Source organism: Triticum aestivum, chromosome 3B (assembly GCF_018294505.1).
Source record: "Triticum aestivum cultivar Chinese Spring chromosome 3B, IWGSC CS RefSeq v2.1, whole genome shotgun sequence".
NCBI lineage: Eukaryota > Viridiplantae > Streptophyta > Magnoliopsida > Poales > Poaceae > Triticum > Triticum aestivum.
The window spans coordinates 93,816,296-93,829,438 of NC_057801.1; the positions used below are offsets into that span (position 1 = coordinate 93,816,296).

A 13,143-nucleotide genomic window follows, 5' to 3' on the forward strand; every position below is an offset into this window, starting at 1 on the left:
CGACTGCGGAGACGTCCATGGCGATTTCGTCAATCTCAAGATAATGTGTCGGCTCAGTCTCTCGAACGTGCTCCTAGAGATAAGGGGTACGTGTTAGCGTTCATAAGGCGTGCGTACGTGCAGTCTGCGTCTGTATTGTATTGAAAAAACAATTACAACAACGACGTATTTTCACATATCGTTCTAGGTAAAGAAAAATAATAATAATAAAAGTAAAGAAAAATATCCTCACCATCCGTTGACGGAAGGATGCGCGACGCCGTCATCAATCTTGTGCACTTCCGCGGCCATCAATGCCTGCGCTATCTGCCTAGCGGAGTAGGCAACGATCTAGCTGGCGTGCGGTTGGTGAGCATGTCCAGGTGTGGACACCACAAGAGGCCGGCGAGGCGGTGACCTGACACCTGTCTGTAGCCAGCCGCCGCCACAGTTCCCTCCCCTCCTCCTCCAAGCGGCGGCGTGCGGGCTAGGCCAGGCTCACGACCCGACCGACCGGGCTGGACACCCCGCTGTCCGCCCATGGGGACGGCAGGGCCAGGCCCAAGCCCACTCCCGGGCCCGCCGAGACGAAAAAAAAGGGAGGGAGCGAGCGCACTGCGCGCCGCCTGGCCATTTCGCACCACGCTTCCCTCGCCTCGTCCGATTTCGAAAAGAGTTTCGTCCCCAATTTCCTTTCACTCGGATTTCACCGAGCCAGCGAGAGCCCCCCCGCCGAGGCCCGGCGAGAGACGGCCGCCGAGATGCCGGGGAGGTGGCGGGTCTGGGGCCAGCCTGACGGCCGCCTCGTCTGGATCCCCGCCCCCGAGCCCGACGCGCCGCCGCCGCCCGCCGCGGCTCCGCCTCCCCTGCCGCCGGGGCGCGGTGCGGGGCTGGCCGCCGCTTCATCCGAGGACGCGCTGGCCAAAGGTACGGCCCCATCGTTCTCCCACCTCGGCGCGGATTATTCCGTCGTACAAATGGTGCTGGATAGTGGACACTGACTGCCCCCTTTCCTGTCTCCGCGTTTCTCCCATCCGAAACCCTAGGCCGGGGCGCTGCCGACGGGTGCCGCGTCGAGTCCATGGCCGACCTCTTCGTGCAAGGTATCTATCTCCTCCCTTCATCTCTTCTCTATTTGGCCCGGTCAGAGTGAGCTCGCGCGTGCATTCCTGCCTACTGAAATGGTTGCGCGCATGCTTTTAATGTAACGTTTGAACGCAAACGATTCTGTTTAGCTGGTGACTGGCTTTTTGTTACTGATGGAACCTGCAGCGCGGAACACGCTGCTCGAAGGTGATGGGATGTCCGGAGCAACTGTCGATGCAGGAGAGGGTCAGCTGTTCTGCACTGGATCGGGGAGGTCAGTGTCTGTCAGCGAGAGGGCTATAAGGAGGGCCAGGGCGTTGGTCGGGGAGGGGGTGGAGAAGGCTGGTAACAAGAGAAGTAAGAGCCTATGCGCCCAACTTTTGGTTTGCTGTAGTCAAACTGTTCAATTGTTCGTTGCTGCATGTATTGCACTGGGATGACCAGTTTTGGTGTTTCAGAGCAACCTTTTGACGACGTACCTGGTGCAGAGGGCGAATCGAGAGAAATGGACGCCCCATTTAGAGGTAAGACTTGCTTTCACCTTTTTCTCTGTAGAGACAAGATTGAATGTTGCAACAACAGCCAGAAAGTGTCCAGGTTTGATAATTGCACAAACTGTATTCTCTTGAGGTTGTGTGTTACTGATCCAGTTTCCCATCTCATGAAATTTAGGTGGAGTGCATAACACTACCGTGCCCCCAGTGTTCCAAACTGGATCCGGAAAAGCGGTTTTGCTGGGCAAGGACTCGATCCAGAAGGCAAGAGCTATTTTAGGAGGTAGGAAATCTAACACCTGTTTACTTTATATCTAAACGCTGAAAGTACTTTCTTAGCACTTATTTTGTTCATGATGGCGTATGTATGGCTCCGAGTAATTTAGGATCTGTTCATCCCATGTACCGTTAGATATTATGTCACAATTCATTAACAACAAGGATCGTGATATTATATTTGTTGAACTAGCCAGATTTTCCGCTGTTGCCTGGCTATTTGTTATATATTTGGATGTGCTTAGCTTGCTGAGCATTTATACTCCATAGTAATATACGATGACTTAACATAGTTTTATACTAATTAGGGTCCACCAAATTGATGGCTGTATATTTCTTGTTTGTGAGAACTTCTAGTAAGAGCTCATGTGTCCAACCTTTGGTTTGCTTTGGTCAAACTGTTCCATCGCTGTTGTGCTTGGTAGCATGGATTAGCTATCTTTCTGTTCGTTTCTGCATGTATCGTACTGGGATGACCAGTTTTTGTGTTTCAGAGCAACCGTTTGACCATGTACCTGATGCAGAGGGCGAATTGAGTGAAATGGACGCCCCATTTAGAGGTAATACTCATACTATGGTAATACTTGCTTTCACCTTTTTCTCTGTAGAGACAAGATTGAATGTTGCAACAGTGGCCAGAAAGTGCCTAGGTTTGGTGACTGTACAAACTGTATTTTCTTCAGGTTGTGCATTACTCATTCAGTTTTCCATCTTATCAAATTTAGGTGGAGTGTATAACACTACCATGCCCCCAGTGTTCCAAACTGGATCAGGAAAAGCGGTCTTACTGGGCAAGGACTCAATCCAGAAGGCAAGAGTTCTTTTAGAAGGTAGGAAGTTGAACACCCGTTTACTTTCTATCTAAACGCTGAAAGTGCTTTGTTATCACTTATTTTGTTCATGATGACATATGTATGGCTTCGAGTAATTTACGATCTGTTCGTCCCATGCATCGTTACATATTATGTCACAATTCAATTAACAACAAGTCATTGTAATATAGTTTTTGTTGAACTAGCCAGATTTTCTGCAGTTGCCTGGCTATTTCTTATACTTACAACTGAACATCTATTTGGATGTGTTTAGCTTTTTGAGCATTTCTACCTCATAGTAATATACAATGACTTAACATAATTCTGTACCAATTAGGGTCCACCAAATTGATGGCTGTATATGTTTTTTATGGGAGAACTTCTAGTACATTTTCCTTTTTCCTTAGCAGTTTTTTAAAAAGCTGTCACTTTGTTGCATAATAGATGTTGATAGTGCTGCTGGTGCCGTACAACCAATGTTCCGTACTGGAATGGGTAGGCCGGTTCCTGTGAGCCGGACCTCTATTGATAAGGCAAGAGCTGTTTTGGAGGGACAAACAGTTGCAGAAAAAGGTCATTTTGATGGGAGTATAATAAAAGTTTTGGATAGTTTTGTAAAAGAAAATCCAAGCACACCTTTACTTTTTGAATAACCGACCCCTCTGTCAGCAGGTGTGGACGGCATGGAACAGTTTCCATTGTTCCAAACTGGTTCAGGAAGAGTTGTCTCAGTCAGTGCGGCATCTGTTCAGAAAGCTAAGTCTGTTTTGAAGGATAATAATACAAGCGAGGGTGAGCTTTGATTATTCTGCTATTTGAATCCAGAGCTAATGATCTTGCCTAGTTACCGTGAAACACACCCCTTTTTTGGTGTACTGATGGCATTCCTCTCCTATTAGAAAATACAGAGAGTTTTGGTAGGCCTAACCAGCCTATGATGTTCCAAACTGGTTTAGGAAGACCAGCCATGATCAGCGAAAGATCCATTGAGAGATCTAGAGCTGTGGCGAATGAGGGAGATGCGGAAAAGAGCGGTAAGATTGGAGTACCTGGGTCCATTAAAAAAGCTTGAACTATCTGTCTTTTGATTTATGTAAACATCTACAAACATTATTTCTAAGTGGTTACTTCTTTGTGTAGGACACTGGGATACTGATTGCCAGTTCCCAATGTTCCAAACAGGATTAGGGAAGCCTGTTGCTGTGAGCTGGAGCTCAGTTCAGAAGGCAAAGTCAGTATTGGAGGAAGAAAAAAATAAAACAACTGGTACATAAACATATGGGCTTATTATTTATTTAGTCCAACATTAATGCAGAAGATCAGCATTTTTCTTCGTATTCTTTGAGATTCAGGACGTGGAGAAAGCAGTGATTGTGCCACAACTCTTCAGACTGAAACACCAACGTCTGTTTTGATGAGTAGCAGTTTGATCATGAATAGTAGAAGTGTTACACCGAAGGAAGATAGTGCAATGCAAGGTACTTCATTTTCCCAAGTTGACTAAAACATGTTGTCTAGTTTTGTGCCTGTGTTACCATCTAGTCAAAATTTGAACAACATGAAATACTATTTCTGACACATCTGGGGTATTCCTCATATCAAATTATCTTTTTCAGTCACTCGAACAGAGAAAAATCACAAGGATGATGACCACGTGCCATTGTTTCAAACTGGACTAGGGAGGTCAATTGCTATAAGTAAGAGCTCACTTAAGAGGGCATCTGCAGTTCTGGAGCCAAGGAATATTGCAAAGGAATTGGAAGGTAAATTGCTCTCTAAACACACATCATGGTTTCGTAACAAGTGTGCTCTCGTCACGAAATTTGTGATAATTAAGCATTTGTATTTACTGACAATCAAGTTTTCTTTCTGTAAGATGAAGCTCATTTAGATGGTGCCCATGACACTCCAGTGTTCAGAACTGGATTAGGAAGGTCTATCTTAGCAAGTGAGAACTCTAGAAAGGAATTGCCTATCTTAGAGGCTGAAGAAGCAGTAAAAAGTGGTAATTTCATGTTCTGAATTAAGAGTTTCTTCACATGGATATAAAAAGTAGGTAGAAATTACAGTCTGCATTCAGTTAACAATTGCTTTGTATGTGCAAACCAGTAAACAATTACAACGGGGAAACCTTTGTTGAAGAGGCAACGTTCCAAGCTGGAATACAAAAGTTTGTACCCCAAAATAGAATTTCAAGCCATAAGGCCAGTATGCTTTTGGAGCAACGAAACTTCATGGAGAAAGGTAGTTTTTGGAATCATCAGGTTACACAGTGGGGGCATTTACAGAGTTCTTTACATTTGGATTTGGAAAGTAACTTAAGACTTCTTTTCCCATTCCTTTGACATACGCAATATTATTTTGAAAGGATACCAAGACTCTGGAAGTCAACTGCCAATGTTTCGAACCGGATCTGGAAAGTCGGTCTTGATTAGTGAAAGCTCAGTACAGAAAGCAAGGGCTGTTCTGGAGGAACAAGGCATAAACAAAGGTATAATAGCTGACCAAACTTATCTGAGACTTTCACTGTTTATTTCAATAGAAGTTGGTATAAAACTTTACCGTGCATGTCTAGTTGAAGTGTCTATTCTCTTTCTGTAGTCCTGTAGTTTATTTGTACAATACCATGTGGCATCCATAGGTTAGCTAACCATCACAGTCTGTTATATTCATCGCTAGACTGGTGTGCTAATCCAAAGGTTCTGCAATGCTTTTTAGTTAATAATTAGACCAAGTTTACAGAAATAAAGGCTAGCAATGAACCACCAATGTGTAACCTGATTATGCTGCAGCTTTCATTTAGAATGGTACACTTATTTACTCCCTCCGATCCATATTAATTGACGCACACTTAAAGTTGTACTAGGTGTGCGCCAATTAATATGAATCAGAGGGAGTATTGCTTTTGACTTTCGAGGCAGCTATTTAACAAATGTGTGTTTTCAAGAGTACCAAATTTCAAGCATAGAATGTATGATCACTGAACTGTCCAATGATCTAATCAGGCAATTTGGATTGGCATGTTGATGTGGTAACAGGCACTTGTTTATTGCATAATATTAGTGCCTTTTAATTTGTACACATTTACCATTTAAATATGTCTGATCTTGAGTTATTTCTTGTCAGATAATCATAAGCTCCTTAACATGGACAAAAAAATTCCTGTGTTTGCGTCACCTCTCAAGACAAGCTGTGCAAGAACAGTAAATATATCTTCAGTTGGCGTGTCTCGAGCTGCTACTTTGTTGGGCTTGGAGGGGAATACCCTATCGACACAATTTTTTGGACATGTGGGGGATAAGCTGGGCACAAAAATAAATTTTGAGCAGGAAAATCCAGAACAGAGGCTTGGTCTTGCATCTTATCCAACAGAAAACCAAGTGCACAAGGAACCACACCGGCCATTTGAGCTTTCTAATAACACAGTTTCTGATTCTGGTGAGCATTCTATCAGATTCAGTACCGCCGGAGGCAGATCAATGGCTATTTCTAGTGATGCACTTGAACGCGCAAAAAGCCTTCTGGGTGAATCAGATCTCGTGGTTTCAACAAATAATTTAGTAAGCTACCCTTTGGGATCTGCTTGTAATGATAAGATGCAAAATTCAACTGTTGCGCCAAAAGAAGGCGGATCTGATTTATCAAAAAGAAGAAGGGTCAGTGGAAGAACCGAACTTGCAACATTTTCCCACCAGGCAATGTCTGATAGGAAGGACACTGGATCCTTGGGAAATGCTGTATCTGATATCCATCCGACTAGTGAAAACACCAATAGGTTTCATGTTGGGAGTCGTTCAACCAGTGAAATTCCAAAGATCGTGAAACCTTCTTCCAGGTGTTTATCTGAAACTGACAACACAAATGACACTAAAGATAAGACCCGACAACTCCATATGCCAGCTGGAGCGTTGGTTGACATCAGTAACTTCATGGGTTCATATTCTGGAAATATTGACCATGTTGTTAATGAGAAGAGAAGAATTGGGGGAAGAAACTCCGCATCTTCCTTTAAACGGCCCCGCTCTTCCAGGTCCTTTGATTTGCATCCCTGTTAGCAAGCTGTAAACTCCTATGCCATGCTTCTGATATGCCTTTGCTGACAATGGTTAGGTTCATCACGCCTATAAGCACCAACAGACAGTCCTCTGCTGGTAAGCTGATTGATTACATATATAAGCCCGTCTTAAATTCATTCCTACTTGATTGGTTTAACTATTGTGTACAGGAGTACCCAAACTACCACCAACTCAGATCACTTCCTGTCGAACAAAGCTGTCTGCATATTATCCTTTTCAACATAAAAGGAAAACTTGGAAAGAGTATTTCGGTGGTCCTCCCTGCTTCAATTGTTTGGTACAATGCGATGCATATAATTTCCGCAGGTGCACTATATTCCCCACTTTGTTAAATGTTAACTTAAATCTTGTGACCAGGCGGAACATATAATAGATGAAGTGAAGCTCATGGATGCAAAAGGAGCTGAGAAGTACAAGTTTCACAATATGAATACTGGTGCAGAAGAATTTCAGAAGTTGCTGATTGCCTGTGGGGCTTCATTGACATATGCAACTAAAGAGTAGGCATCATTCTTGACTAAATGCCATATATTTCACTAGTCCATTGACCTTTTGATGTCAGAATAACTCCCTTTTTGCTAAGTTTTTCTTAATATGTGAAATGTCTGATCATTACATTTCCTGTTTCATCACTTCATGTGTTTTTCCTTTATAACATTTGAAAATTCTTTCCATGGTCTCCTCTGCATTGTATCTGTTGCTGCACCATGTTAAGATTAAACTATAATGATTCCACGTTCTGCTGCATGCCTGCATGTATGATGCTAATAAAAACCATGCTGTTGTGATCCCTGGGCATACCATAGAGTTAGGCCGGAGATTCTCCAAATATTAAGTACATCCTAAACATCAAATCACTTGAATCTTTCTGTTTTAGATGGGTGAACAATCACTATAAATGGATCGTATGGAAACTTGCTTCACTTGAGAGATGCTATCCAACTAAAGCTGCTGGCAAATTCTTGACAGTTGCTAATGTTTTAGACGAGCTGAAGTACAGGTGAGATAATTGACATGCCTTTTCTACCATTTCAATTGTATTGATGCATATGATTTAATTCATGAAAACTCATGCATGCTAGGTATGACAGAGAAGTGAACAATGGCCATCGATCAGCCATAAAGAAAATTTTAGAAGGAAATGCTTTGCCATCTTTGATGATGGTGCTGTGCATTTCAGCTATTTATTCCCATCCTGATGTAAATAAGTTAGAGGCTGTCGGGACAGATGGAAATGAAAACAGTATCGAAAATAAAAGTTTGTTAGCTGCTAAAAGAAACATGCCTGCACACATTGAATTAACTGATGGATGGTACGTGGTTGCATCATCCTTATTGTCATCAGATGAAACTGAGAGATATCAGCAGTTCTCAGTGTCTGCCTTTTCACAGGTATGCACTAGAAGCGTCATTAGACGTGGCACTTTCAGAACAACTACAGAAAAGAAAGCTTTTTATAGGACAAAAGCTTCGGGTACTATTCTGTTTTCGCTTTCTCTTCTTGTTGTCACAAGGACATGGTTATAATTACTGTTTAACATATATGACTCAATATGTGTTCCGCTAGATATGGGGAGCTTCTTTGTGTGGTTGGACTGGGCCTGTGTCATTTCATGAGGTTTGCCTGCTCCTTCACCTTTATTAGCTGCAAAAATGAAAACAATATAAGCAAATTTTTGTGACCTTTTATTCAGGCATCTGGCACCGTCAAATTGATGGTCCATGTGAATGGCAGTTATCGTGCAAGATGGGATGATCCTTTGGGATTCTGTATGCACTTTTACTACAAGACTGAATATTTGTTACATACTGTTTTGCTTATCCCTTTAAAACTGATGGATTCTCTTGATGACCTCTTACAAATATGTCAGGCAAGCATGTTGGACCCCCACTGGCATTCAAGTGCATAAAAGCTTCTGGTGGCCGAGTCCCTAGGACACTGGTAGGAGTTGCAAGAATATATCCTGTTTTGTACAAGGAGAGGTATACAACTACAACTGGATGCAGACTAAATTTTGTACCAAAGGTGTTCCACTGGCCCATACTTAATAAGTTAATTGCTTAATTCAGGTTGCCTGATGGTAGTTCTATTGTGAGATCTGAAAGGATGGAAAGAAAGGCGCTACAACTGTATCACCAGAGGTATTTATTTATGTCACTGACACTGTAGCCAATATGCTGCAATTGAAACATGCATCACACCTTAAATTGAAATATATCATCTATCAAGTAGATATTTACCAGTACAAGTGTTGTCTTGAGAAGTTACCTGTACAAATACTGTTACATGCCCAGTGTGTTAAGGCATATATCTGTTTTTACTAATTTTTGACCGTAATGTTATACATGGTTTATGTACTGGTGACCAAGGTTGTCAGAATCAGGGTACTAGGTAGTATCCTTCTTTAGTCAGTAGTATCTAATCTTAGGGTCAGATTGTGTAGTTCCATGATACTATATGATTTCTTTTATTTTGACAAAAAAAATCTGAATATTATAGGAAAAATACTTACATAGATTATCTAGTCTAGTTTTGTAAAAAAGATATCAATTCTATGCATGCACACTTAAAGTAGACTGCAGCATCGAGATTTCATGTGACCAGGAGATCATTGGGCTTTGAATTTCAATCTATGCATGCATGCAGGCTGCAGCCCGCTGCTGCACATAGCCAATGACTTCACATTGTGCGAATCCGTGTTTTTTTTTGTTGGCATGGGCAATTCCAGCAATTTTACGAGTTTGATCGTCCTACTGTGATCCTACTGGATTTGATTCAGGTTACTATCCAATCGTTTCCTCTCGATAGGGTCATAGTATCGTGTGATACCCTAATCCTTATCGTGATACTGGCAGCCATGCTGGTGATGGCTATGGTAACCTGTCGATATTATTTAACTTTTGGACAGCATTTTCCTTTTAAAAAGAATCCGCGTGAGCAGATATAACTCATGTTGCATAGGATCATTTGAATGCATTTCAGAGCCCTGAAATCGCGCAAGTAAAAACTTGTACTCCCTCTGATCCAAAATAAGTGTCTCAGCTTTGAACTAAGGTTAGTTCAAAGCTGAGACACTTATTTTGGATCGGAGGGAGTAGTAGGTTTTTCGTCGATAAAGCCTGCAACATGAAAGGTCACAGACACGAAGGGTCAATAGGGTTCCTTTGTTTTAAATCTAGTACCTCTCCTTTTTAATGCCACTGCAATGATTGTTACGTTCTCATGTAGAGTATCTAAGATCGCAGAAGACATTATGTCTGAACAAGATGAAAACTGTGCCAGCACTGATGACAGCGAGGAAGGGGCGAAAATTTGCAAAATGTTAGAGCAGGCGGCTGAGCCTGAAGTTATGATGGCTGGCTTGACCTCAGAGCAGATGATATCTTTCTCATCTTATCAAGCAAAGCAAAAGGTATGCACAATTATCCCCCGCATCCACCAACTAGTACTTGGGAAGCTGCGAAGTTTATGCCATTATATTTCAGGAAGCTAGGCAAAACGAAGTAGCTAAGAAGGTGGAAAGTGCTCTGGAAGTTGCTGGCCTTAGTTCAAGAGATGTTACGCCATTTTTGAAAGTGAGGGTGACGAGCCTTGCTCACAAAATCTCTGCTACAAATACCATCAAAAAGGAAGGGCTAATAACAATTTGGAACCCTACTGAGAAGCAGGTATGTTACAATTTTTATTCTCCGTTGAAAATAGAAGAAAGACTATTCGGTGTTATATCATTGAAACAAACTACAAATGATGCATTTTATTTTTTATGGCTATGGTGCTGTATGTTTTCTTGACCAAGACTAATGTTTATTACTCCCTCCGTAAACTAATATAAGAGCGTTTAGAATACTAAAGTAGTGATCTAAATGCTCTTATATTAGTTTACAGAGGGAGTAACTTTTATTTGCTTTGGATTATTCCCCAAACACTGTACTTATGAGCTCTCAAAAATTAGCCTAGACCTTATTACATTTCACTGTTTCTTCACACAGAAAGCTGACCTGGTGGAGGGACAAGTCTACATCGCCACAGGATTGCTGCCTTCTGCCCACTGTACGAATATTCTTTACTTGCATGCTAGAGGATCATCTACAATGTGGAAGCCATTAGCATCGGCACAGGCTGCAGATTTTCAGTAAGAGTCCACTGCACAGTATCCTCTGATTGTATTGTTCAAAATTAACCACGCTTCTTATTGCAGACCATTTTTTACCCCACGTAAGGCGGTTGAGCTGTCATTGATTGGTGAGGTACCACTTGCAAGGTTAGTCTAGTTATCCTGGAGAAAGGTGATCTGTTGAATCTGTCAATCTGGGGTCAATGCATTAATGAATCTCCTAATGGGTAGTCTTTCTTGCAGTGAATTTGACATTGCAGGTGTTGTTTTGCATGTCGGCGATGTTTACTTATGCAGCAACCAGAAAAGGCAGTGGCTCTTTTTGACAGATGGATCTAAATTTATCTCGGCATCGCAGTCCACAGAGCAAGATGATTGTCTTCTAGCAGTTAGCTTTTCTTGCTCATCTGCCAGCGATGATGGTGCCTTTTTCAGTTATGCCCTTTCTGGAAATACAGTAGGTTATCTCAGACTCTGGTCTTTACCAAGTTGATGGTTCTTCCAAGTCTGAATTTTATTGGTCCCATATGTCACCATCAACATATTGAAACCTTTGCACTAAATGATACCTCATGAATTCAGTGTGTAGACATTTGAAACTGTACTGTATTGCCAGCAAAAGAAATGCGGTGTCTACTTCATTGTTCAACTTTTATACATTTATAAAACAAGTGCAGCTTTTAGTTTACTGTACCTCTACCTCTGTTGCTCAGGTTGGTTTCAGTAACTTGGTCAAGCGACAGAAGGACCAGACAAGGCGCATATGGGTAGCCGAGGCAACACAGAGCTCTACATACACTCTTTCCCATGAGATATCAAAAAAATCGCATCTTAAGGAAGCTGCAGCATGTGCTGAGAAATGGGCTTCAAGTTCTTTTGATGTAAGTTTCTTCAGATTAGAGATCACATTCATTTTTGAGATTTTCTGATCTGTTGTAACTCACTGTTGTGCTGCAATATGAATGACCCCTTTCAGAAAATCCAGCAGCTAAAGGAAAGAGTTTTATGCATAATTGGTGATAGCGGTGGCTGACGTACTATGGAATAATGAAGGCTGCTGCTTTTGGAAGTAATGTAAGAAAATGTTCGAAGTTGTGCAGAGTTTACTGTCCACACTGGATGCTCGTTGGTAGTGAAGTGATATCGGCGTAACAAAGATACCTATTTATTATGCCTATGCACTTTACAGGTACAAAGTTTAGGCCACACTGTTTTTAGCCGTTTTTTTTAATTCTCCATAACCACCTATTTGTTTCTCCACATTTGCCAACTGCATATTTAGTACTCCATCCATAGTGATCTAAACGCTCTTATATTTCTTTACGTAGGGAGTAATTAAATACCTGTGTTGCAGAGATTGCGAGGCGGAGCAGTACAGATCAGTTAAACTTGTGGAACAAATGCGATTACGACTGACAAGCACTTGAATACTCAAGATGACAGCCACAGGGATTGGAATCAATATACATTAACCGGGAGACAAACATGACAGGAAATTTATGATTCAGGCTTCGACTGATGATGCTCACGTCCCCCTCGTGAGTCGTGACTGAATCTTTGGCTCTTCAGCTGGCAGTCAAGATTGCTCGCACCCTTCAACTTCAGCAGGTCTCCTTCCTCATGGACAGCCTCTCTATCACGAAGATGGCTGCTTCCAGGAACATCAGCAGCAGCAGATGCAGCATAGCATGGAGATGTTGAACTCCAATTAGCAGCTTCCTTCAAGACACTCATCCGCAACATCATGCTGTTATCATATTCTCAGAAACATCAACGGCATTGCCCACGATGGTGCCCATCAGGTTCTCAACTCTAGATTAGAACCTGTCCTAGGTTGTACTCATTTAGCTCATAGCATTGGCATTGCCATTCTCTGCTTCATCCGCATAACTTCCAAATGGAGGGCTTTGTAATTCACGTTGTACTTTGCAAATGAGATGAATGATATCCTGGCGCTAGTTGGCGCCTTTCTTGTGTTAAAAAAGAAGTATTCTCCTGGAGTTTTGAGCCCTACCCTTATCTCGGATGTCATTCTTGTCTACAACAAGCCCTTGCTACCCACACCCCAATTTCTCATGGATTACCTTGACAAAGCATCTGGTGAATGGCATGCCTTTTATGCATCCCAAGCGAGCGTGAACGCCTAGTGTCTCTGTTGTAGATGACCCTGGCAGCAACCATGCCGCTACAGGCGCGTCCTATCATCATGGCAAGGTACCACTGTGCTTGGGCAGTGTACTTCTAGGAATCGGACCCTCTAACATAAAGGAATCGGATCCTCTAACATAAAAAAGGAAAGTCATGG

General features: G+C 42.3%; 1 protein-coding gene across 14 annotated transcripts; it reads left to right on the plus strand.

The window, feature by feature from the left end:
• The first annotated feature begins 605 nt into the window (after positions 1 to 605).
• Positions 606 to 12,844, plus strand: LOC123068835 (protein BREAST CANCER SUSCEPTIBILITY 2 homolog B). 14 transcript variants are annotated; one of them, XR_006432036.1, is made up of 35 exons: positions 606 to 906; positions 1,026 to 1,082; positions 1,252 to 1,422; positions 1,524 to 1,589; positions 1,738 to 1,842; positions 2,330 to 2,395; positions 2,561 to 2,665; positions 3,092 to 3,220; positions 3,320 to 3,439; positions 3,547 to 3,681; positions 3,788 to 3,913; positions 4,000 to 4,125; positions 4,264 to 4,410; positions 4,524 to 4,652; positions 4,757 to 4,891; positions 5,016 to 5,138; positions 5,774 to 6,677; positions 6,758 to 6,798; positions 6,873 to 7,000; positions 7,081 to 7,223; positions 7,601 to 7,723; positions 7,806 to 8,036; positions 8,116 to 8,197; positions 8,291 to 8,341; positions 8,418 to 8,493; positions 8,595 to 8,706; positions 8,794 to 8,865; positions 9,953 to 10,136; positions 10,210 to 10,392; positions 10,714 to 10,856; positions 10,923 to 10,985; positions 11,070 to 11,295; positions 11,552 to 11,719; positions 11,815 to 12,027; positions 12,167 to 12,844. XR_006432036.1 is itself a non-coding variant. In XM_044491513.1 (35 exons), exons 1-34 carry the CDS (start codon positions 741 to 743, stop codon positions 11,869 to 11,871), a joined length of 4,893 nt encoding a protein of 1,630 aa, XP_044347448.1. In that variant the 5' UTR covers positions 606 to 740; the 3' UTR covers positions 11,872 to 11,912; positions 12,193 to 12,844. The 14 variants fall into 14 exon arrangements, 3 of the variants coding, with proteins under 3 accessions (XP_044347448.1, XP_044347450.1, XP_044347449.1); XR_006432037.1 differs by having other exon boundaries at positions 3,556 to 3,681; positions 12,193 to 12,844; XR_006432039.1 differs by having other exon boundaries at positions 2,360 to 2,395; positions 12,193 to 12,844.
• Positions 12,845 to 13,143: the final 299 nt, after the last annotated feature.